The 23,385-nt window shown below is 43.6% G+C and overlaps 1 protein-coding gene across 2 annotated transcripts in view; it reads right to left on the bottom strand.

The window, feature by feature from the left end:
* Window positions 1-23,385, bottom strand: part of ITGA9 (integrin subunit alpha 9) — a 250,265-nt gene that overhangs the window by 78,155 nt on the left and 148,725 nt on the right. For both annotated transcript variants that reach the window (XM_069007851.1, XM_069007852.1), the window contains exon 19: window positions 640-726. In XM_069007851.1, the coding sequence (XP_068863952.1) occupies window positions 640-726 (87 nt within the window). The remainder of the gene's footprint in view (window positions 1-639; window positions 727-23,385) is intronic.

Raw genomic sequence — 23,385 nt, 5'->3', positions numbered from 1 at the left:
TCAAGTGATGCATCAGTTCAAATGGAAAGGATTTGCTTTTGAAATTGAAACTTTCTGAAAAGTTTCAGCCTTTTTTTTCAGGTCATCCTTAAGTTATTCCTCATTTTCTCACCTTTCTGGGTTGGTCATTTATACAGATCAGTTTAGCGGCAGAAAGAACCCAGCTGGATTTTAAACATTATGAGATAGCGTATCTTCTCTTACAGAACAAAACCCTCTCTAAAAAATCTACCAGAAGACCATAATATGAAAAAACCATTAGTATATTTTCCTTGTAATTTGTATAAATCCAGATGCACTTTAATGTGAAAGAAGACAAAAAAACTCACAGAGGCAACATAAGTAAGATAGAGAGTCCTTTTCTAGTTTTCTGCAGAGGAAGCAGAACTGCAGCTGCAACTCATGCACTATTTTTCAAAGCCATTTTATTGCAGTGCCCAGGGCACTGTCATTGGCTCTGTTTGGTGGGAAAGAGGACAGCTAGTCCTCTGTAGCTGTGAAAGGCTCCTATATCTGGGTTAGAAAGCTAGAGAAAGTACCAATCGCAGACGTTTAATAGAGCAGTTGACTTTCCAGCCACTCCTTGGAAACAGAGGTAAATGAACGATTATTCTGCAAATGCAAATGTCACAACGTTACCCTAGATTTGGATCTCATGAAAGGAAATCCCACACTGCACTTGAGGAAATCTGACTCCAGTAACTCACAAGCAATGCCCAGCTCCTCCTGCAAGAAAATAAAAAAGAACATGAGATTACAGATTGGGGGAGAAAAAAGATTGCTAAGAAACACCAATGTGATGAGGTATTACAGAAAATTAAATATTTCCCATCATAGCACTGTATTGTACTTCCTTATTCCACATCAGTCAGACCAGCATTGGGAAGAAGATAGCCATCAGAACCTTTCTCTGAAAGATAGATCATGAGGAAATACTGAATGACTAAACACATTAGAGTCAGGGGATCAGCCCAAATTCTTGGACAATTCAGTTCTTCCCGATGTTTATTAAAAGAAAACTTTCAAATGATCCAGAATATAGGTTTTCCAAGGTAGTTTTTCCAGGTACCTGTACCATAAAGAGAGAACTCTGTTGGGAGACAGTGACCAAACCATGCCATACACAGATGCAGAAGAGAAAGTTAATCTGGTCCTGGCGACATTCAATGCCCTGATCTCTTGCTCTGGTCCACAAGATGAGTCATGCTGGTATGGATACTAACCTTCTTTAATGAGACAGTGGTGGCATAGATAAAGTAGAGGAATGAGCATCTCCTGATGCTAAACATTGACTATGGATATTGTCAATAAGTCAAATGCAAAAGGTTAGAGCAGCCCTATCCTGCTTGACTGGTGACTCCACTACAACAGAAGTACTTCTGTTGAATGGAGAGTGTTTCATTGCTCCATAAAACAAGTGCCTAGCTCCAGATGAGCACATTCCCATCACCAGATTATCAGGGAACAGTTTAATACTCTGCCACTGTGGGCACGTCCATCTCACTAAACTTTAGGAGTGTGATTCAGCTCTGGAATCTGATATACGTTTTTAAGTGCCTACACAGCAAGTGACTGCTATGTGATCTACATGTCACTGTAGTACACTGTAGTCAAAGGATGTAGAAAACAGTTCAGGAGACCAAATGCAGGTGTTTAATTTAGACTGGGTTGGATACCTCTCTAGGCCCTGCTGTTGATTAGATCATCACCCGAACTATAGTACTTATGGTATGTGCTATAATACAAATTTTAGATATCTCAATCTATAAATTAATTTTATTCCAGACATGCAGCTGAGAATCTCTTTGCTACAGAACTGTTGTAAAGTATTTGAACCTTGATAGTGTGCCCCAGCCAAACCATTTTTAGTTATTTTTACCAGAGCCCTCAGAGTGGGACCAGGCTAGAATTACCCTCACTGGCTTCACCTGGCATTTCCACCTTCAGCTGCAGCACATCAGCCCCAAGAGGGTTTTTAAGCTCCAGTCTGAAAGTTCAAGGAGAGAGGTTTATATCTGTTTCTGGTCCTTTGCTGTTGTGTTGTTTGGATTTTGTGGACTAACTTGGCTGCTGATCACCGGATGGGTTTTTTTGCTGTCATCATCTCGATGCTGCTTGCCTGGGCCAGGAGCCCCACCTGTTAGAGCCCTCAGGAATTCATCAAGGACTGAAAGGTAAACTGTGCTAAAGCAGGAAAGAAGAAGCTGAAAAACTAAATACCAAGACAGCAAGGAATAGACAAAAAAGGACTATGCTGCACTAGATTAAAACCAATCATATTATCAGAAAAGTGTGTGCGGAGCTCATGGACAAAATAGAGAAACCAATCAAGCAATGTGAGATCTCATGCACAACAGTTGCAAAATGTATATGTACTGTATCATGTATAAGTAGGTAAAATGTATAAGTAAGTAAAATGCATAAGTACTGTGTTATGTAGAAGTTGTAAAAAGTATAAGTAAGTAAGAAAATGTATAAGAAGAATGATATGTATATGTATAAGTAGTATAAGATAAGCAAGTGAAGTGTATAAGTAAGGTATTATGTCAAAGTTGTGAGATGTGTGAACACAGGGGTATTTTAAACAATAATATGCTTCTGTGTAATCATATTGATTCATTGACCAGAAGGCATGAGTTCTCTCAGAGAACACATTATTTATTTGACCTATTTTCAGCATTTATAGCAGTTTGCAAAGCTCATGCTCTGTTTCCTTATGTACATTTCCTCAGTTACTTCAAATATGCATTTAAAAGTTATATTCTCGGCTGGAACAAGCATGAGTGGAAGGAGCTTCCCAAACCATGCACTTGGGTTAAACACATCTCCAGGAAATGCCTCTCTGCCTTTAACATTCTGACCTGAGAACAACATTAGTGCTCTACAGATATTTAGCTTCAAAACCATGGTTCAAATCAGGACACATATTTCTAGAAAATGATAGATCAAATACTGTCTTTCTTACCTGACTCAGACAGTATTTCACTGGTTTCCTGAGAGGTAAAAATAATGTAAGGAAACAATCAGTGCATACCTGGAGATGCCTAATGGAGTGACATTACTGCAATACTACTAAAATGGTAGAGGAGTGGCCTCCCCATTCAGGAAAATACATTTCTCTACGGATTTGCTTCCTTGCAATCTTTAGTAGGCTTCTATTTCTGGAAATATGAAAAATGGCACTGCTTAGCAAATCAAATATGTGTAGTACAGAGATGCCATCCACTGCGTTAGATTTTTCTCCTCTAAATGAACACAAAACAGAAAAACAAGTGCTTCATGGGTGAACCATCCCTTTCACTAGCATTTTCCTCTTAGGAATCTGAATGGTTCTCCAGTTTTACGAGAGGGATGAAAGGAACACAAAGTCTGAGCAGCTGCATAACTAAATGAAAAATTTCACAGCTGTTTCCCCTGGAAACATTCTTGGTTCTGGGTTGTTCAAATGTCCCTTGCTAACTGGGGCAAACTATGAACTCTCTTTCGTCAACACCTAGCCTGTGTTCTTTCAAGAGGGGTTTCTAATTACATAGCTGTCCAGTATGGTGACAATGACCAGACAGACCCAAGAGACTGTCTCCTCTCCTCAAGGCCATATCCCTTCAGAGATGCCAAAGGACCGGCTAACTGAGAGAACTCTCATATTGGTAACAGAAGAAGAGCATTCCTTCTTCATTTTGCACATTGATGCCTTTGCAGACCAGACAGCTGGCAGATGCCCATACTTTTATTGCCTGTAAAAGGAAATGACAAGATAATGTTGCATTGGTTGGTTTTGCTATTGTTGCTTGGAAAAGCTTAATAGATGCAGGAAGACTGACTTGAATGACCTTCTGGCTTCATTAGCATACTGTCCAGTTTAATAATTAATATTAATACAACATTACTGAAGTTCAGAGTGGAGATTATGAAAAGAGTATTCTCTGAGAGGGTAGTTGATCACAGTAACAGGCTCTCCAGGAAAGTGGTCAGGGCACCCAACCTGTCAGAGCTCAACAAGTATTGGGACAGTGCTCTTGGTCATACGGTTTAATTAGGGAGTCCTGTGAGGAGCAGGGAGTTGGATTTAGTGATCCTTATGGGTCCCTTCCACCTTGAGTGATTCCAGTAATGGTGCACAACAAAACATTTCAATGCTAGGAAACAGCAGAAGTAAGTTTGGCTGCATCATACTGGTTCAGCCTTCCACAAATTTATAAATTAAAGGCGACACAGAAAACTTTTCCCATTAACTCCTTGGCTTCTTCTGTGATTAAGATGGAGAAGCTCAGCTAATGAGTAAACATTTTGGTTTTCCTTGACTGCGCACTGTTTGGCTTCACGCTTTAATTTCAGTGTGCTGTTCTGGAGGGAGAGAAAATTGTTTCTTTGTGGTTTTTCTACAGTGGTCAGCTCTCTAAACTAAATTTTCACACTGTTCCAGGAGGCTGAAGGGTTGGTGCTGTCTTATCTTACAAATAGGGAACAGCAGTGCAATTCAGGGCTTACAGAATTTGCAGATACCACTTTTCGCTGATGTTAGGTCGTGCTTTTAGTGAGCAATGCTTCTCTATGGCTATACAACCCATTTGAGAAACTCAGCTTACTGCATGAGCTTCATAGCAGTTTCTAGTTTGCATAGAAAACACAGCCAAAAGGGTTGGCTGTTTCCCTTCCAGCAAGACAGTGTGAAGCTTTATCTGGAAAACTTTCTTTCTGATACATTTCAGAGTGTTACATACAATCAGACAAAAAGTCTGGTAATTAGTCAAATGACTGTATTATTACTTCATAGCAAATGTTGACGTGCTTCAGAGAAATATGAAGCTCAGGCTGGCTCACAGTCTATTTCTCTAAGTGCCTTATCACAGAAAAAAAAGGTTCCTCATTTTTATAACATGAGCAATGAAACAGTCAAGTTCAAGATAATGAAACTGCCTCAGCTTCATCTTGATTAACCATTTTCAAATCAGACCCCATATGGTTTTTTTTCCAAGTGAGTCTTGCATAGCTCGTAAAGGATGACTTACTGACTAGCCAATATAACCTGACCATTCTCTCCCTCACTTATGTCCAACCAAAACCCTTCATTTTTCCTGACCGTCATCTAGCAGTTCACATAATTATATTCTGTTTTTATTTTTCCTACCCTTAGTGTCATTCATTTTTTCCCCAAAGGTAGAAAAACTGCCCTGAACTGATGTTGGTCTTGGCCCCAATCCAGAGTCATCATTCCACTTCCTCAACTTGCTTTCCACTCATCCCCACCCAGGACTGGCTGCAAGTTCCTTGCCTAAAACATCTCCTTAAATAATCATCCCCACCCCATTAACTGCCCTTCAACACTGGTACTCCAAGACCAGGCTTCTATCTATCTGACAACTCTTCTACCATATTATGACTATCAGCAAAAGCAAACATATATAAAAGTACAGGTCATTTGTGCCATTTTGCATTCACCAGTGTTCTCACAGAGAAAGTGTGAATTCAATTATTCTAACACTCATTTATGCCCTGCCAGGTCTTTGTTTTTCTAAGCACACAAGCTATGAGTACATACTGCATCTGCAGTGTCAGCAAGGAGATGCAACAGAACAATACTAAACAGGCAAAAAGGATATGCCAGATGTGGCTCTCAACAGAAAGTTATATTAATTTCTGAACTTAAGGCAACTTCTGTACTTCTCTGAATTCTGCTGGCTATCTGCACCAGAGTTCACTTCGTACTTCTAAAAACTCTTCTGATTACCTGTTATTTTTAAAGGAACTTTTGACTAAAACCACCAATGAAAGGCACTGAAACTTCATAGAGAAATTAATGAAATAATCTGTATAATTTTAAAAGGGAAAAAACCTCAAGTTGCTAGAAAATACATTTGCCAGCAGTTTATATTTCTCTTTCCTTAGCTATACTCAAAGGTCTTTTTTATTGTTGTTGTTTAGATTAAAAAAATCCTCCTCGCAAATCTTGGCTACTAGTGCATACATTCTGATGAGAAAATGTCCTGGCATTGATGATATGTTGGCAGAATACTCCTGTTCTGATGATGTTGAAAATTTACTTAACTTGTTAGGGTTTTTTCTTGTGATGATGTTTGTTTTCCAAAGGATACAAAAGCAGAATTACAAGAGTGAATACCGAGGAACCCTGCATTTGTTGACAGAGCACACACTCTTGTTACTGCTTTCCTTGTTACTAGTTTTCTTGCTCTATAATGCCTGTCTGTGAACTGGTGCACTTGATGCCATAGAGGATCATGAGCAGTATCCTTATCCAAGAAGTCTTAAAACAAATATCCTGAGAAAATATCACAAGGGGAGGGCTACTTGCACAGTCCACCTCATGCTATGCTAAGTCTCAAAACTTAGGTACTATGCACCTACCTACTATATCCTCTCTGGCATACAGACTTTATAACTATCCCCACTAGCTATTTGGAAATTCTCTGACATGCACCAAAGGTAGAGGCTTACACTGCGTGCTTGGAAAATTTGCTAAATTTGTACAGTTTTTTTATTCTCATCATGGACCCTGACTAAAAGGAATACTCATACCTCAGTAATTTCAGTGTGAACTTTTTGTGAGAAGGACACTTTCCCAAATGAGAGTTTAGATGAACACCTGGATGTTTTGTTCCACACAACAAGACAATTACATAGACTTGACCTGCATTTTAAGAGCTTCTTACTTTTGGGAGATATCACAAAACATATGTTGGTTCTGGTAATCTGCTTCCTACACACATAGGAATCCCTCTTCGTGATCTTGGTCTAAGCCCTTCAGCTGTGCTATCAACAACTCATGGATTTCTCTAGGGTATGGAAAGCAAAATTTTTGTTTTGCTCGTACTTATCTCTCCCTGCCTTGTCAATCTGTAAATGTGAATCTCTTCACTGAGGCTTCAAGGATATAAAGATGCACCAATTAATTTAACAGCCACCTCCTGAACATACTAATGTACTTTCTTTCCACAGCAAGTGAGGCACAAAAAATGTGGGTCACAGTTACCCACATATGCAGTGCAATTACAGATGCCTGAGCTCATAAAAGGTTAGGGATATTTTTCAAATAAAAAGTCTGGCTCTGACTGAGTTTCCTTATGACTGACACCAAGTACAGCTCAGAGTAATCTAATCTTGGAGGCCCCCTCATGTGCATACAGCTTAGTTATTCTAAGACAAAATTCCACAGATACCACACTTTCCTCCAAAATAGTGCTTCATAGGATATTTTAAAACTGTAAGAACACAAAGAGGATTAGTGGTATTAGTGACTCGGAACTGACTGGCATTATGCAATAACTCAAGATCATCTGAAATGGTGCATCTGATATACCTCAGACACTGTTCCTCTAATTATCATCCTCAAAAGCCCTTTAAGCCTCTCTTTTCTTCAGATAACTAGCAGTCTGATGTCTGCTTTGTGTCTTTGTCAGCCATACTCTCTGGTAACTGAGCAGACAGTATTTCCTCTGTGTTTCTGGGCTGGACCTTGCCAGCCCAACTCCATTAGTTCACAGCCAATGTCAAAGGCATCAGGAATTCACTTCCACTTGGAAATCTCAGTATCTCACAAAATGAGCCTGCAGGTTTGGGGTTTGTTTTTTTCTTCTTTTGCTCATCTGTTACAGGAGTTCTAAATGCACAAAGCCTTCAAACAGCCACTGCCATCAGTTCCCAACTCTCTCAATATTGCACAACCCAGGGACTGGATGGGGAGAAGCACAGGGAGAGCTGTGCACGGTGTTGGGATGCACTGCTTCTCTGAGATCAACTTCCTAGGCAGTGTCGATGGCACTCAGTGGTGGCACCAGGCCACCTGGGAAGGCTACAGTGCTGCTCACAAACTGTGAGTATACATTGCAGGTTGGGGGAAAAACTGCCCTGTTACTGATAGTAACTCTGAAGATAGACTGGAGTAGTCAGCACAGGTGGCCATAGCTTATAAAGCAATCATGGGACCAGGAAATAGTTTCATGTGCATTTCAAGGAGTTTCTCCTCTCAGATTGAAAATCCCATGAGTTTTGTTCCACTTTTTGGAAACATAGTTTACATGGCAACTTCAAGCACTTTGTGGTCAGAAATTCTTCTGTGTACAGTTCTCCACTTGCCAAAGAAAAGTGGGTGATGGAATCACTCAAAAGGAGGAAAAATATGTTCATGATGGAAAGAAATTAAGATAGCTCTTTTAACATAACAGTTCTGGATCTCGAGCTTCAAACATTTATTCTCTTGTAAGTAATTTCCAAACACACGTGGAATGCCAGTAACAATATAAATAACATGAAGGCCAAGTCAATGATAAATCAGCATCAATAGCAACTATAATATGAAAATTAATGTTAATCATTACCTGCCGTAAAAAATATTACAGAGAGGGAGTTATAGACTTAATACAAACTTGCTCATCTAGACATTGTCATGAAACTAGCATTAACCTAACCTCTTGAATGCAATGATTAAAGAATACTGGATATCAAATCAAATTATAAAATAGAATAAAAGGATTTTGTGTGTGTACTGCAAAGGTGTTTTAAAGATATCACAGGGACTGAAAGTTTCCCTTTATTTTCAACATATAGATACTCCCCTAACAAAAACCACATCAAGAAATATGAATGTCACACCCCATAAATTCTGTGAACTGCTGTTTCACCAATTGACCCTCACCATCCCAGTGCTTAATGAGCAAGCAAAACTACATACCTGAGTATGCTGACATGCACACAGCCAAATGCACATATGAAGATGTGGGGCATCTGGACCTGTATTCTGATAAGAAATCAATCCTTTGATTCATTATCAAAGAAAATAAATTTGAGAGCGGGCTGGGGAACCTCAACAGTTGTTTGATAAAAAGAACTAGAGGGGGAAAAAAGAAATTTCCTTTGGCATTAGGGAGAAATTTCCTGTCCTAGTAAATGCTGTAGGCACACCCCACTCCAAAACCCATCAAGCCTGGCTTCAAACATCTTGGATTTGCTCCTTATTTTGAGAAAACTACTATTTCTGTATGATTAATTAAAGCCTCTCACCTCTTCTGTTTCCTCCCTGGATGGAACCTATTTTATAGATAGCTTACTGATCCCATCCAACACAGGAAATATTTGAGTAAAAAGGGAAACACAAACTTTTTTTCTATTTAATGGATATTACCAACTCTCTCTCTCTCATAAACTTTTAACTGGTGAAAAGCTATTGCAGCAAATTTTTAAAACACAGAACCCTCAGAAGCTGAAGAGGCAGCAGAAACTGTTCATTCAGCTCAAATGAGTAAGCCCCAAAACAATTTTCAGAACCAGTCAACAAAACCAATCATTTTTTTTGTTTCTCCCATCTTTTAGAGGATGTACAGGACAGGTGGTGAAACTATAAGGAGGAAGGGAGTTCTTCCTGAGAAGTTCCACCTCCTTTGCTGCCACACTCTCATTTTAACAGACCAATTAGACTCACAATGACTTTTGCTGTACAACACTAGCTAAATATTTCCTTTCCCTGCTTGCTGAGAACTGCTGAACTTAGTTTTTTCAAGAAAACAATACAGGAATGTAGTGGTTTGGCCCAAAATACTCATTACTGTTTATCTTCTGTGAGATAAGAATTAGGAGAAACGCAAAGCAGGCACCAAACTTGAAAGAATATAAAGAAGTTTATTAACAGACCTAAAAGAAGAAAAAAAACAATCATACCACACTTTCAGAACTCTTCTCCTCCCCCTACCTTTCTCCCTTCTCCAAGTGACAATGTAAAAAGACAACCCTTGAGATGTTCAGTCTGTTTACCACTTCCATAATAACCTTGTTCAGTCCATTTAGAAAGAGAAGTCTCTCTTGCCCATGCTATGAAAACAGTATCACAACGAGACAGCTGCCCACTTCCAAATAACTTTGTTCAGTCCATTTAGGAAGAGGAGTCTCTCTGCTCGCATGTGAGTCCCTTCCCCCAACTTGCAGCTTTTCCCACAACTGCTTTCGAGGGTCCACTCTTGAAGATTTTTTGGGGTACAATTTTAAGGTTGAGCCATTCAGAAACAAAAGTTCTCTTCACCCATCTCTGGGAGCATTTCGTCTCTAAGAACAGAGGCCCTTCTCCTTCCCTGGAAGCAAAGGATCTTCCTCATCTTCATCTTTAGGACTATCTCTGGGACCATCTCTAGGAACTGAGGCTTTCTCATTTGGAGCAAAAGTCCTCATCGCTTCCATCTCTCCCTGTTCAAACTTCTCATGAAATTACAGCTGCGTCAGCATCTGCCTATCTCAGCGCAGGTGCTTTTGCTCACAAGTATGAGCTGAACACTCCACCCCCCCCACATCTTCATGAAATTACAACAGGTACTCTGATATATCATAGCTTTACAACAGACTTTCAGCTTTAAGCATCTCCTCTTTCTCTTCCCTCAGGTTTTCAGCTCTTCACAGCACTAAAAGGGTTAATCTCACCTAGGCCTTGCAGCTGGAATGTTGCTTATCACTGTCGGTCACATGACCTCTGCCAGACAGCAGTGCAGCTTTAGCTGATCTTGGCTGAACTGGAGAGGGGCGGGAAGCCGAGCTGCTCTGGCTACCCACAGCAGGGCTGTGGGGGGGTTCCACGGGTGGAACAGGGCCCATCGGCTCCAGGATGGCCATGGCCTGGCCCGAGCAGGGCCTGGGCTGGGTCCACTGGCCCCCGCACGGAGCCCGCAGCCACCTGTCCCAGCACCGGAAATGAGACAGAGAGCTGTGGGGGGGATTTCCTATTCTTAAGTGTGCATCACAGAGGCGGTCACAACTTTAAGTGGCTTAAAGAATTGTTCATATTCAAACTGCCCATCTGATAGGTTCTGTCAGGTCATATAGGAAGCTGTAAGCACACCTTTGCAAGAACATCCCTTCCGGGACTATGCTTGCTAACCCATGACATCACCAAGATACACTGTCCCCATAGAGCTGTTAAGTCAGCTGACCCTTGTTCATTGTGAGGATGGCCACATTTCAACTATGCTGTTTGGCCAGGTTTGACTCTATGACCCTTTCCCATATGTGTTCATGTACAGCTACACATTTCTCCACTATAGAAAGTACTTAGAATCATAGAATCATTAAGGTTGGAAAAGACCTCATCAAGTCCAACCTTTGGCCAAAAACCACCTGGCCGACTAGACCATGGCACTAAGTGCCACATCCAGTTGTTTCTTGAACATCTCCAGGGATGGTCATTTCATCACCTCCCTAGGCAGTACATTCTAATGTTTAACAACTGTGAAGAAATTCTTCCTGATGTCCAACCTGGACCTTCCTCCTGTCCTGTTGCTGGTTTCCTGGGAGAAGAGGCCAACCCCCACGTTACTACAGCCTCCTTCCAGGTTGTTGTAGAGAGTGATATGGTCACCCCTGAGACTGCTTTTCTCCAGACTAAACAAACACAGCTCCCTCAGCCTCCCCCGTAAGACTTGTGCTCCAGACCCTTCAAACAGCTTTGTTGCCCTTCTCTGGACATGCTCCAGCACAGAGCATGCTCTGGACACACTCTTTCTTGTAATGAGGGGCCCAGAAATCAACACACGATTTGAGATGTGGCCTCAGCAGTGCTGAGTAGAGGGGGAAAATCACTTTCCTGGTCCTGCTGGCCACACTATTCCCAATATAGGTCAGGATGCCATTGGCTTCCTTGGCCACCTGAGCCATGTTCAGCTGCTGTCAAATCAGTACCCACAGCTCATTTCTCACTGGGCAGGTTTCCAGCCACTCTGTCCTCAGCCTGTACTGATGCATGGGGTTGTTGTGACCCAAGTGCAGGACTTGGATCTTGGCCATGTTGAACCTCATACCACTGCTCTCAGCCCATCGATCCAGCCTGTCCAGAATCCTATGCAAAGCCTTCCTACTGTCCAGCAGATCAACACTCCCTCCCAATTTGGTTTCATCCACAAACTTACTGAGGGTGCACTCAATCCCCTTGTCCAGATAATAATACTGAAGAGGATTGGTCCCAATGTTGAGATCTGGGGAACACCACTAGTGACTGGTCACCAAGTGGATGTGCCACCAATCACTGACAAAAAAATAGTTAGGTATAGAATGGGAAAAATCCACGATTCACATAAACCAAAGCATGACAAAAAGTTGCCTACTTAGTAATGCACTATTACTTTGCCAATCAAGATACAACCTTTGCTCATAAAAATTTGAAGACATGCCTTTTGAAAACACTGCACTGGATAGCAAATACGCCAATATACTACCAAGCATAAGGCAACTCCTATGTACTCAACCATGTCCTCCAAGTTCCACATACAAAAACACAGTAAAATCACAAGGAAAATGAAAACTAAGGGAAAAATCAATTTCTGACTCCACACTGATATATTTAAAAAGCAATCATAAGAACTATTACACAAAGTATCTCTGACACACATTCAGCTAAATTCAGCAGTAATTTAGATGGTGCTATTCTCACAAAAAGGCTTTTCTCTATAAAACAGCAGAAACTTTGTTTGATTAAATGCCTGTCCAGACATAATGCAATTATCTAGAAAAAAAATTCAGTCTTAAGACTCAAGAAAAAGTATGTGCAGAATTATACACTGTTTCTGTATTCTTCATACCCTCACATGTATATCCAAAATACATATACTGTTGCAATGTCAGTGTATTGCATTTGATTACACCTTTATTTAAAAGAAAATGTGAATGAACATGCTTTTTTTTTAATCTTTATTATTCCTTCATTATCAGTGCATAGGAATATTACGATAAGCTTAATAACAATAGTGCATTCTTGTGTGTAAGTCCATGCTCTCCAAAAACCCAGGGAAAAATTAAGAGATAAAGAAATCATTGGGACAAGAAAGACCTCTGGGGTAAGCTTTCCTTCATCCATTTTACATGTAGATATATGTATACATGTGCTCTCACACATATATATTTCACACTACTAAATTGTGGCTGCATGCACTGTTAACATAGATACTGTTTTTTAATTACTACAGAGGAGTACTCTGGTAGTTTGATCCTGGCTGGATGCCAGGTGCTCACCAAAGATACTGTATCACTACCCTCCTCAACTGGGCAAGGGAGAGAAAATACAACATAAGGTTCATGAGCTGAATAAGGACTAGGAGAGATCATCAATTACCACCACTGGCAAAATAGTCTCAGCTGTGGGGAAATGAATTGAATTTATTACCAATCAAAATCAGAGCAGATTAATGAGAAGTAAAACAAATCTTAAAAAACCCATCCCTCTACCCCTCCCTCCTTCTTGGGCTCTATCTCCTGCTCTCTGAGTGCCACAGGGAGATGGGGAATGGGAGTTATGGTCAGCTCATCATATGCTGTTTCTGTTGTGTCCTGCTCCGGGAGGGGAGTCCTTCTCCTGCTGCAGCATGGGGTGCTTCCTAAAGGAGACAGTTCTCCATTAACTTCTCCAACATGAGTCCCTCTCATGGGCTACAGTTCTTCACTAACTACTCCAGCATGGGTCCCTTCCACTGTGTGCAGTCCTTCGAACCATCTGCTACAATTGTGGGTCCCCCATAGGGTCACAAGTCCTACCAGGAATCCTGCTCTGATGTGGGCTCATTTCTCCATGGGTCTGCAGATCCCTGACAGGAGACTGCCCCAGCATGGGCTTCCCATGGGGTCGCAGCCTTTTGGGCATCCACCTGCTCCAGAGTGGGTCTCCTCCATGGGCTGCAGGGGCACAGCTGTTTCACCATGGTCTGGGCCATGGGCTGCAGAGGAATCTCAGTTCTGGCACCTGAAGCACTTCTTGCCCCTCCTTCTCCACTCATCTTGGTGTCTGCAGAGTTGTTCCTCTCACATGTTCTCACTCTTATATGGCCACAATTACTTCTGCATGATAACTTTTTTCCTGCTTAAATGTTATCACAGAGGTGTTACCACCATGATTGCCTCAGCCTTGACCAGCAGTGGGTCTGTCTTGGAGCTGACTGACTTTGGACATGGGGGAAGCTTCCAGCACCTTCTCTGAGAAGCCACTCCTATAGCCCTCCCTGCTACCATGCAAACCCAATAGTTATACACATTTTTAGTTGACAACAAAAACATATCTTTGAAACATGCTTCTCCAAAAATTAGAAGCAGGAAACAAAAGGCAGAAATCAAACAAATTAGCCAATATTCATTTTCTAGTGTTACTTCTGAAAGCATAAATAATATATGCCTGGATATACTGTAAGACAACCTTCTGTGTGTAATGCCTCAATTATAATGAATATTGGTGTATTCAACTGCAACACAGCTATTCACTCTTAGTGTTACAATGAAATGCTTAAATTCATAATGACTTCAGAAAATGAATTCAAGTGTCATCAACCACACAAAGTCAGAAAAAGTAAACTAAAACCCTTACAAATAATTTAATGCACACCCCTAAACTCCCAATTAAAACAAAGTACATAATGAGGAAATACAATCAATAAAATCAAACCTTACCCTACCCTTCTGTCCTTTCTATCCTCCACTGGTAGTAATTTTCAAGTGTAAAGAGTAACATTAAGGTAATAACAATGATAATGAGCTTGGTACTGGACATTTTCCTGGAATTAACAAATCTTAACTCAACATAAAATCCCCCAACAACCAAATCTGAAACCCCAGGAAATGCCTCCTTGAGACACACACAGATTTGGGCATTTTGGTTTTTCTCTTCCAGAAACTCAAACACAATTTGCATTAGGATATCTTCCCTGAAAAACCTTATAACACCATAAATACCTCATAACCTAGGGACAATGCTGAAATGCAAAGGTATAACTCATTACCTGCTGCAGTGGGATACTGAAACAGGCTAATGTATTTTCCTTTCTTTAGAAGAAAAGCTTGGCAGATCACTTGCAAGGCTTTAAGAGGTACCATTCTAATTTATAGAGCAGTTTTTTAGTGCACTCCTCCTTCTCCCTTGCTAAGTGGAATTCACTATGTCTGCATATTGTTATGGACAAAAGTCAAGCACAGGTTTTCTGGCCTCCTCCCAAAGGTAGGCTGGCAAAGCGCTGTTGTCTGGAAATGTGCCTGGCTCAGCATCCCCTGCAGCCTGCCTGGGTGGGGGGTCTACAGTGAAGAGGAGGTCCCCTGCTCACCCCCAGAGGCTGCAACAAAGCCAGCTGAAATACTTCTCACTCTTCCTCCCTGCTGTGTTCAATGCCTCTGGTTTTGATGAAACACCACAGGAAGCTCCCTCTCAAAAAAACAAACAAAAACCACAAACTGAAACTAGATTTGGGGCCTCCTTCGGATGGTGTTTAAAGTGCCTGCTTCTGCTAACAGGAACACAGACTGATATAAAACCCACGGAAAGGAAAATCTGTGATTTCTTAAGCAGCAGTGGCCCCTCCTTCGATTTTCAGCTAAAAACTTTTCACAACCTTACTCATGTTTTTGACTGTGCAGCTGTTTATTTTTAGTATTTCTACAGAAAAACTGTCATTGACTTCAGAGAGCATATACCTGAAGTATGCCACATGATCATGTCTTGTGCTTAATAAGATTAAAGAGGGTTTGGGTTTCATCCTATCAGTTTCACAGGAAAAAACTAAACAACTAGGTGAAAGAGAACAGTTGGCACTACTTCCAGCCTCAGAAGACCATGACTACAACATTCTAAAGGACTAAGCAATGCAAATATATATATGTATATATACACATGCATATTATCCATATAATATACATGTTTATATATACTCTAAAGATAGAGAAATATATTTGTTTACAATTCTATTGGGTTTTACACCAGGGGTATAACTTATCTTCTGACAGCATCTTGAGGTGCCTATTTGAAAAATGACCAAGAGAAAATCCTGCCAAAACAGAACTAACCTTTCATACCAGAAACTCAATAAACTTTAGGCTTCAAGTAACAACAAAAATAACCCCCCATTTCTTGCTGTAATGAAAGCCACTGAAAGCTGTGCAATTCAATTCTTATTTAGGTCTTTTGCAGAGGATGTCAAAGTTCAGACAATTCTAAGCCTCATCCTAAGAACATAGGAGATGAGTCCCACAGATTTCTCACTTCAAACATTGGCAAGTCTTTGTCCACTGAGTTTAAAAGCAAAACATGATAATGAAGAGAGACACTGGGACACAGGAAAGTCACTGGTGGTCTTTGGGATCCATAGGGACAGCATAACCTTTAAATAAGCATATCCAAGATAACTATATTCAGTTCACTATATACTGGGCTCTATCCTTTGTGAAGCGTTTTTACCTTTCTCCTAGTAATGCAGTTTAACAAAATAATAGTCTAGATTGGGGTGGCTGGATCTCAGCAACAGAGGCAGATAATTCCCTTTGCCAAAGCCCCCTGCCATGACTTGGCACTGCTGGCTCCCAGCTCTGTGCTGCTCCTGAAAATGTGCAGGGAGAAGCAGTTTGGCTGATGAGCTGTGGGCCACTCAGAGACTGAAATGGGGTGAACAGCTACTGCCTGTGGCTCACAGAGCCCTTCTCCACCTCCTTGAAGAGGTCCCATAAGTTAAGTGCTTTGGATGTCCTTTTCCCTCCCTCATCTGGATGGAAACCAGGACCTCTGCTGATGCCAGGACATGGAGAAATGCCACATTGGGTGGTACACAGCAGGTAGGTCAGGATTCACTGTGAATGGTCTTTGCTATAGCACAGGCTTCTGAACCCCTACAAAAAGTATATCTCACATGACTGTATTCATCCACACAGCTGTTCTTCCTTTAGAAAATCATTCACCTGGCAGACCTGTGAGAAGGGCAGAACTAGGCAGTCACATAAAACCTCCCTTAATAATCCGAGCCACACAAAGCATCCCAGGATCTTCCTCAAAACCACTACATATATACATATATATATATGTGTGTGTGTGTATGTGTGTGTGTATAAATGTATAGGACCATAGAATTGTCAAAGTTGGAAAAGACATCCAAGATAAACAGGCAAATTAAAAATCATTATGAGCTACTTCCAGGACAAACACTTTCCACACTGTAACCCAAAGCACAGCCCCACATGATCAGCATAAAATTTGTCCATGTGTATAACAATCAAACTCACACAGGTTCTTCCAACACTGAGCAGAACAAGATTTAATGTAAAATCACAGCTTCTAAACCACTTCCAGTCAGAATTATCCCAAAAGACTTGGGGATTTTTCATTCTATTCGTTCAGTTAATTTGTTTTTATATATATGTACCCCCCATATAAGCCCCAAATATCAATATCTCTCAGATTACATGATAAATCATAATATAGGAGAAAAATTTAAAAGGCTCAAATGCCTACTAACTACACAAATAAACCAAATCTAGAATGATCATTCCCTGATGATAGGAATGATACACAAATCCCAAGTGGGAAGTTTGGATCAACAGTTTAGCCTTCAATTCCTGCCTGCTGTGAGCAGGGGGATATTACATAACTCTAACAGCCCAATATGAAAAAGCATTGCTCCTTACTTATCCCTAGGGAAGCAAAAAAGTTGTGGGTTTCATTGAGTATCCACAGAAAAAAAAACCTAAAATAAACAATGAAGTCTGATGGCTTGAGCTGCACACCTTTTTTCTTCCCAGTTAAGAAAGTGGACAATTTTATCACAGGAATACAAAACTTTTTGGTGCACTCTGGAGCAATAGTTGACCATTAGATTTGCAAAAACAGAGAGGCAACATATGGCACGGCTACTGTCACACTATTCATATTCCCAAACCCTGGCAATAAAAGCTTTTGCTTTCCTGGCAAAGGGTTCAAATCTCTTCATGTGAGTGATATATGGCTTGGGCAATCTTCCAGATGAACTTGTGCAAGGGGTCAGAGTTTCCACACTGCTTGGCAACACTCTCCTCTGACCGTCTGTCAGAGTGGTTTACAAGAGCTAGTCCAACACACTACATGCAAAATCAGTTGGATTAAAACAAAACACTAATTTAAAAGATTTCTTCTAGCAAGCTTTAAAAGGTTTCTGCTAACAAGCTGGATATGAATTGAGATTGACCATGTTAACATGTCTGTCAGGGGACCCTGATGCCAAACAGATTTTTGCTTTTATATATTCTTCACATATACTTGTAGCTCTGTAGTCTGTTTTTGTATAACTAAATAGATTTGTAGCTAGCATTTTACCTACTCTGTTAGACAGAAAGTTTGGGACATTCCTAGGTCCCAATCCTAATCTTGCTACTTCTGAGAACCAAGGTCGAGTGCCACTCTCCCATAAACAACTAACAAGGAAGGGGGACTTTAAAAGATGGTCGAACCAAAAGGGGGAATTACCTCATCACTTGTGTCTCTAACTGGGAATTCTTGTCAATTATGCTAATTTGCTAAACTTATAAAACTGTACTCGCTTTATGTCACGTGTGCATCTTCAGAGCATTTAGGCATCTTGGGCACCTGAGGGGACCCTTTATAAAGTTAGCCGCATTTTATCACCTAACCATGATTTTAGGGCTCAGAAAAAGGCATCAACCCAAAGGGGCAGCAACTGCTAGAAAAAGAGAGATCATGAATACCCAGGACCTAAATTTTCTTCCAGTGGCCCAAAAGTAAGCATATGTCTTTGGTTTTTGTGTCCTATCCTCTCCCTGACAGACTTAAGACTTGGAGACAGTTTGGTCAGTGTGGGAATCTGGTGCAAGAGAATTCCAATTTGGAAAAAGTTAGAACTCTGCTTGCATCTGCAGCCCTCCTGGACAATCCTAGTCAAGAGATGTCAGCAAGAGCTCTGGGAGTGAGGAAGAAGAGTGAGTTCATATCCAAATTGCATAACCTCCCTGCTAACACAGAGAGTAATGCACTACTCATCAGAAGTAAAACCCCAGAGCCCATAAAGCAGCATGACTCTGGTTATCAGCAATATTCATACTCCACACCAGTGTTTCAGGTACACGCTCATGAAGGAATCATGGGCAACTACTGCATCCAAAGAAACCCTAACCTCACTGTTGATCCTGCCCTGGTCTGGCCCTGCTAACTTCACTCACCTGTTGCTTGGCAAAAGTTGTTGTGAGAAGCAACAGGAATGTTACGCACATCTGGCTTTGGACACTGGAAGCCTGTCTGAAATGTAGGAACAATCTACAGCTGGAAATTATGTTCAGCAATGGAATCTCCTGACCTACTCTCTCCAAAACCAGTGCTGGGTTAGCTGAGAGATTCCTATCAGCCCTTGGAGAACAGGGAGAGATCAATGCTATACATTATCACTCTTCTACTGTTATTATGGTAAATATGCTGGGTTTATACTATTGCTATAAAATCTCATGTCATAGCTGAGCTCATTTAATAGAGACATGGCTGTGGGAGTGTGTTTGCTTTGGTTCAGTCCGGGTCTCCCCTCTATGTTCCTTAAGTTTGGTGTACCCCAGTTGGCGCCCCCCCTGTTTTATTAAAATCACCCTATATGACAGTTTTGTCTCCTCCCAGGACCCTGTCTGTCACTCTGCCACCCCTCCCAGGCTTCTGGAAAGTTCTAGCCAGGGGGCCAGGTGATTGATCCGGGGAAAGGAGTCCCTCCCTTCCCCTGTTACAGTTGGTTCCCTTACGTGTCCCTCATTCTGTTTGCCACACCCTTCCCTTTCCTGGTTGGTTGTTCTGTACCCCCCCCCCCCTTTGTCTCCCCCCCCCCCCCCATAAAATCCCCTGCACGAGATCGGCAGGTGCGCAGAGTTGGGCACCCCTGGTGGTTGAGGTCCCCCCCATTCGGAGGACCAATAAACTTTCTGGATTTAACCCAACTCTGAGCCTGCCTCCTTTCCTCCGCCGTCTGCCTTTATCGCCGCGGTCCCTTGGAAGGACCCACGAGCCAGACCTCTGTTCACTCCGATATCAGAGGCTGGCCCCCGCAGCCTGCTGTGTCCCAAGCTGACCGGGCTGAGTGGGAACTGTTCGTAGAGGACACAAAGGCAGCTTGGCGCCCAATGTGGGGCTCCCCGTTCCATCGGACCCCACGGAAGGGGCGTCCTCGGGAAAGGCAGCTTGGCGCCCGAGCGTGGGGCCCCCCGTTCCATCGGACCCCACAGAAGGGACTGATTGCTTCGGCAAGTGCGTCCTCGGGACGTCAAGCTATCCCAGTTGAAGCACGCTCCGTTTTAGTGAGCTGCGCTCCTGGGGGTGAGGACGGTAGCTTCGCCGCGCCTGCGAAGTCGTTCTCGGTGGAGGAACCGGTCGCCTGGAGCATGCCTGGACGCCAGTCAGGTAAGTATTTATCCCCGGGGGGGGGAAAAAACTTACCTCAAAGCCGGTAAAGACTTTCAGAGGGACCGGTACGGTCCCCGGCTCTTGAAGAGCCGAACGTAGGCTGCGCAGCCCCGGGACAAGTGCGGTTAGCTTGTCTCCGGTTGGTTTCTGGGAAACCGGCATTCTAGGCTTGAAGTTTTTAGCTCCAGACGCTGTGCTCTCAGCTATGGGCACTAAACTCTCCACAGCACAAAAGGGGGTATTTCTCCAAGTTGCGGGACTCCTTGAGGGTGGGGGAATAAGTTTTTCAAAGGGATGTTTAAAACGGTTTATTCGGTGGCTGTTTCTGCACTTCCCTCAGTGCCCTCAGGATTCGGTTTGGAGCGTTTCCTTTTGGAACGCTGTGGGAGAAAAACTGGCGCGATCTAATTCTGCCAAAGAGAAAGATTTCTCTTTTCTGTACTTGCAAATTAGATCGGCGTTGAATAAAAAAAGGGAGAGGGAAGGACAAACAACCCCGATTTCCCCAGTTGTTACCCCTAAGCTGTCCCCCAAACCCGTGTCCCCTCAAACGGGCATCCTGAGGAGAGCAACCTGCAATGCGCAGGGCTGCTACCATCTCCCTGGCTCTCCTCGGGATTCCCGGAGCCCCCGCTCGGACAGTCCCGGCCAGACTGCCCAGGGCTTATCCCGTTCCCCGACTCCCCCAGTTGTTAGACCCCGAGTTCAGTTTAGCTATCCAGACAGTTTAGAAAATGCCCTCCCTGCCCAAGGAGGACAAGATGGCGGGCGCCATGTGGCAGAAACCCCCTCTTGCCTTCCCCCCCCTCCTCGCCCCGAAATCCCTTTCTCCCAAGTTCCAACCCCTTTCGCCTTGACCCCTCCTACTCCCGAGTTGGGTCCACCCCTCTTGCCCCTCCCGCTTGTCACCAGTGCACGCCCCCAGGCTCCACTCCCAGAAATCGCGGTTCCATGCCCAGCTGCCACCCACTTCCTGCTTCCGGTTCCCACGCCTGCCCTTCCGGTTCCCACGGTGTCTGGCCGGAAGGTGGGGGGCCCGAGGACCGGAACCCGGAACTGGATCCCATTCCCTCAGCCGCTCCGGTTTTTTATCAGAGGTCCCGGAGAGGAGGAACAACCCATGTCAGCTGGGAACCCCTCTCCCACCAAACAACAAAGGAACTCTGCAAGGCACAGGAGTTTGGGAGAGAAAGCAAATATTTTCATGGCCTCTTAAAGGCAAGTCTCTCCAGAGCAGTAATGACACCTTTCGATCTGCGTCAGCTATTCTCATGCCTGCTTTCCTCAGCAGAGTTTCTGCTCTGGAAGGCAGCGTGGGAAAGGGAGCTCCGCAGACTCCTTCCAGCGCTCTTGCAAGGTTCTGATACGGCCGTTGATGCCGACAATAAGGAACTTACATTGGGCCATCTAAGCGGCGAAGGAGATTGGGCTTTGGCGCTGAAGCAAGCTCAAGGCTTGCCTTTGGAGGTCTTGCAACAGGTCAAGGAAGCGGCCGGTAAGGCATTCCTTGGTCTGAGGCCTGATGTGCCCGTAGAATCCTACTCGCAGGTCCAGCAGCAACCCACTGAGTCATTCCTAAAGTTTGTGGAGAGACTAACCCAAGCTGTAGAGCTGCAGGTTAAGAAGCCGGCGGCCAGGGAAGAGGTCATCGCAGAGATGGCTATGGTGAATGCCAACCCTCAATGCAAGGCAGCCATCCTGAGCCTCCCCCTGGACCCCCCGCCAACCATACAGGCTATGTTAGAAGTTTGCGCTGCGAAGGCACCACACCTGCAACCTACCAGCTCAGAGAGACAGCGGCCCAGAGGAATGGCCTCAGTGGGAACAGCAACGCATCGCCCTGCAGCGGACCAGAGGAGGACCACGGGCCTGAACACCAAACCACCTCCAACTGCAAACGGCCAAAAGCGAGCCCCGCAGGCCAGGAACACCTGCTTCCTATGTGACCAGCCTGGACATTGGACAAGGGACTGCCCGCTCAAGCGGCAGTTCCAGCAATTTAAAAAGGAACATGAACCTGGGGGACAGGAGGGCCAACTGCAACAAAAAAACTGAATGGGGAGCGTGCGCCCGCCCCGCGTGAAGACAAAAAAGGGACGGGACGGGAGGGGGAGGGGAAACTTAGAGAGACAAAACTATCGGACATGACTTTAAAACCGGACTTGACTTCCTTTTCTGATGGTTCTTTCAGGTTGCAGCTGTTGACACCGCTCCACCTAAAGACCAGCGAGTGGCATACCACACCAGTAAGCACTGGTGGTGAGCTGTGGGCAGAAGGCCAAAGCCCTGACAGGTATGTCATAGTCGGAAGTGTTACCTGCACACCACAAGAGATCGAAGTCGCTCCGGGACTAATGACATCTAGTCCTGAAGGATCCGTTCTCTGGCTGCGCTGTGTCCACCCACCTCTGTTCCTGCCCAGAGGGCAGACAGTTGCCCAGGCTATCCCTGTGGAAAGGCCACCCCCAACGGTGTGTGCCACACATGCTATAGGGACAGAGAAGCCTCGGGTAGGCTGCGAGGTCAACAGAGAGGAGGAAGTCCTGCACCTCAGAGGGCTTCTAGACACAGGGGCAGATGTGACGATCATTCCCACACGGGAATGGCCGGCACATTGGGAATTGCAGAACGTGGCTGGACACGTGCAAGGTGTTGCGGGCATTCAATTGGCCAAACAATCAAAGAGCATCGTGCAAATTAAAGGACCGAGCGGACAATTGGCAAACATACGTCTGTTCGTATTAGACTACAAGGAACCCCTCTTGGGGAGAGACCTCATGCAGCAGTGGGGAGTCACAATTGACCTACCTGACCCCCCGAAAAATTTTTGGGTTGCGGCCACTGAAGAGCGCCCTACTCAAAAACTAAATTGGAAAACTGATCAGCCCGTTTGGGTAGAACAGTGGTCGCTCCATGGTGAGAAGTTGAAGGCGCTCGAGAAGCTCGTGGAGGAGCAACTTGAAAAGGGGAATATCGTGGAATCCAACAGCCCCTGGAATTCCCCTGTCTTTGTTATCAAAAAGCCTAACAAAGACAAATGGCGGCTCCTCCAGGACCTTCGTCAAATTAACAATGTTATCAAAGACATGGGCTCTCTCCAACCAGGGATGCCATCCCCAACGATGCTCCCTCAAAATTGGAATCTGGCAGTAATTGACATTAAAGACTGATTTTTCCAAATTCCCCTGCACCCTAACGATGCCCCGCGTTTTGCCTTCTCGATTCCTGTTATCAAT

Source organism: Aphelocoma coerulescens, chromosome 2, assembly GCF_041296385.1.
Source record: "Aphelocoma coerulescens isolate FSJ_1873_10779 chromosome 2, UR_Acoe_1.0, whole genome shotgun sequence".
Classification (NCBI taxonomy): Eukaryota; Metazoa; Chordata; class Aves; order Passeriformes; family Corvidae; genus Aphelocoma; species Aphelocoma coerulescens.
Note: the sequence above shows the minus strand (reverse complement) of the source record. Positions and strands in the feature narration are given on the sequence as shown.